Source organism: Colobus angolensis, unplaced genomic scaffold, assembly GCF_000951035.1.
Source record: "Colobus angolensis palliatus isolate OR3802 unplaced genomic scaffold, Cang.pa_1.0 Scaffold83, whole genome shotgun sequence".
NCBI classification, from domain to species: Eukaryota; Metazoa; Chordata; class Mammalia; order Primates; family Cercopithecidae; genus Colobus; species Colobus angolensis.
Genome location: NW_012122154.1, coordinates 124,465 through 126,450, shown reverse-complemented (window position 1 = coordinate 126,450; position 1,986 = coordinate 124,465). Strand labels below are relative to the sequence as shown.

The 1,986-nt window shown below is 44.5% G+C and overlaps 1 protein-coding gene across 1 annotated transcript in view; it reads right to left on the bottom strand.

Moving 5' to 3' along the window:
• BRCA1 (breast cancer 1, early onset) overlaps positions 1 to 1,986 on the bottom strand; it is a 136,888-nt gene that overhangs the window by 76,947 nt on the left and 57,955 nt on the right. The window contains exon 7 of the mRNA XM_011929928.1: positions 394 to 499. Within this exon, the coding sequence (XP_011785318.1) occupies positions 394 to 499 (106 nt within the window). The remainder of the gene's footprint in view (positions 1 to 393; positions 500 to 1,986) is intronic.

Sequence of the window (1,986 nt, the reverse complement as noted above, 5' to 3'; positions counted from 1 at the left end):
TGCCTCAGCCTCCCGAGTAGCTGAGATTACAGGCATGCGCCACCACGCCTGGCTAATTTTGTATTTTTTGGTAAAGACAGGATTTCTCCACGTTGGCCAGTCTGGTCTTGAATTCCCAACTTCAGGTGATGCACCTGCCTCGGCCTCCCAAAGTGGTGGGATTACAGGCATGAGCCATCGTGCCCGGCCTTTTTTGCTCCCTTTTGAAAGTAAGATGCTTCAAGGTGGGAACTGCATCTTTTACATTATTTATAACTCACCATAGGGCTCATAAAATTCACTTCCCAAAGTTGCCTACCACAAATATAAATTATGACCAAGATTTTTGGCAAAACGATAACATAAACAATCCAGCAATTATTATTAAATACTTAAGAAATCTGAGACCCTTACCCAGTTCAATGTAGACAGACTTCTTTTGAGGTTGTATCCGCTGCTTTGTCCTCAGAGTTCTCACAATTCCAAAGTTAGAGAGTGGGACACTGAGACTGGTTTCCTGCTAAACAGTATGGTAAAGAACGGTCAAGCAATTGTTGGCTGGCTCTGTGCTTTTCCTCCTGAAGAGAAACTTGACACCATGGACAAAATAAATTGACCATCACCAGTCAGTTAACATGTATGATGCCTGGAAAAAATGCCCAGAAATTTACACACTAAAATCTCTGAGGTTGGGAGTGGTAGCTCATGCCCATAATCACAGCACTTTGGGAGGCTGGGGCAGGAGGTTGATTAAGGGCACGAGTTCAAGACCAGAGTAAGCAACAGAGTGAGACCCAGTCTCTACAAATAATAGTAGTAGTAATAAAAAAATGTCTGGGATGCATGTGATTTGAATATTTTTCCTTTCTGTTGTCTTAAATTTTTCAAAACTGATTATGTATTGTTTGTGTGATTTTTTGAAGTATTAATATAGCATATTTTGAAGCTGATACTTGATATACATTCCAATCACATCTGATAACATTTTTTTGGGGGGAGGGGACAGAGTCCTGCTCTGTCACACAGCGTGGAGTGCAGTGGCGCAAACTCAGCTCACTGCAACCTCCGCCTCCTGAGTTCAAGAGATTCTCCTGCCTTAGCCTCCTGAGTAACTGGGACTACAAGCACGTGCCACTATGCCTGGCTAATTTTTGCGTATATATATATATTTTTGTTGTTGTTGTTTTGAGACAGAGTCTTGCTCTGTTGCCAGGCTGGAGTGCAGTGGCATGATCTTGGCACACTGCAACCTTCGCCTCCCGGGTTCAATTGATTCTCCTGCCTCAGCCTCCCGAGTAGCTGGGACTACAGGCGTGCACCACCATGCCTAGTTAATTTTTGTATTTTTAGTAGAGATGGGGTTTCGCAGTGTCGGCCAGGCTGGTCTCAAACTCCTGACCTCAGGTGATCTGCCCACCTTGGCCTCCCAAAGTGCTGGGATTACAGCCATGAGCCAACCATGCCCAGCCAATAACATTTTTAAAAAGGACAAATCATGACAATAAAACCCCAGCACTCCTAAGAACATTTAGTATAGGAAGTAAAAGCCCAACATTACTCTTTTTTCTTCCTTTTTAGCCTTTCTGTATCTTTTGAAAAATGAAGGCTGGTACTATAAGAACTACTTTTATTTTATTTGCATTTTTTTAGACAGAGTCTTGCTCTGTTGCCTAGGCTGGAGCATGGTGGCGTGATCTCAGTTCACTGCAACCTCTGTCTCCTGCGTTCAAGAGATCCTCCCACCTCAGCCTCCCAAGGAGCTGGGACCACACACGTATGCCACCATGACTGGCTAATTTTTGTATTTTCTATAGAGATGGGGTTTCGCCACATTGCCCAGGCTGGTCTTGAACTCCTGGACTCAAGAGATCCACCCATCTTGGCCTCCCAAAGTTCTGGGATTATAGGCATGAACCATGGCGTCCAGCCAAGATCTCTGTCTCATGTATCCTGAACCCATCCATCATTCTCAGGCCAATCAGTTCTCTGGGGGGTTCCACTGCCTCT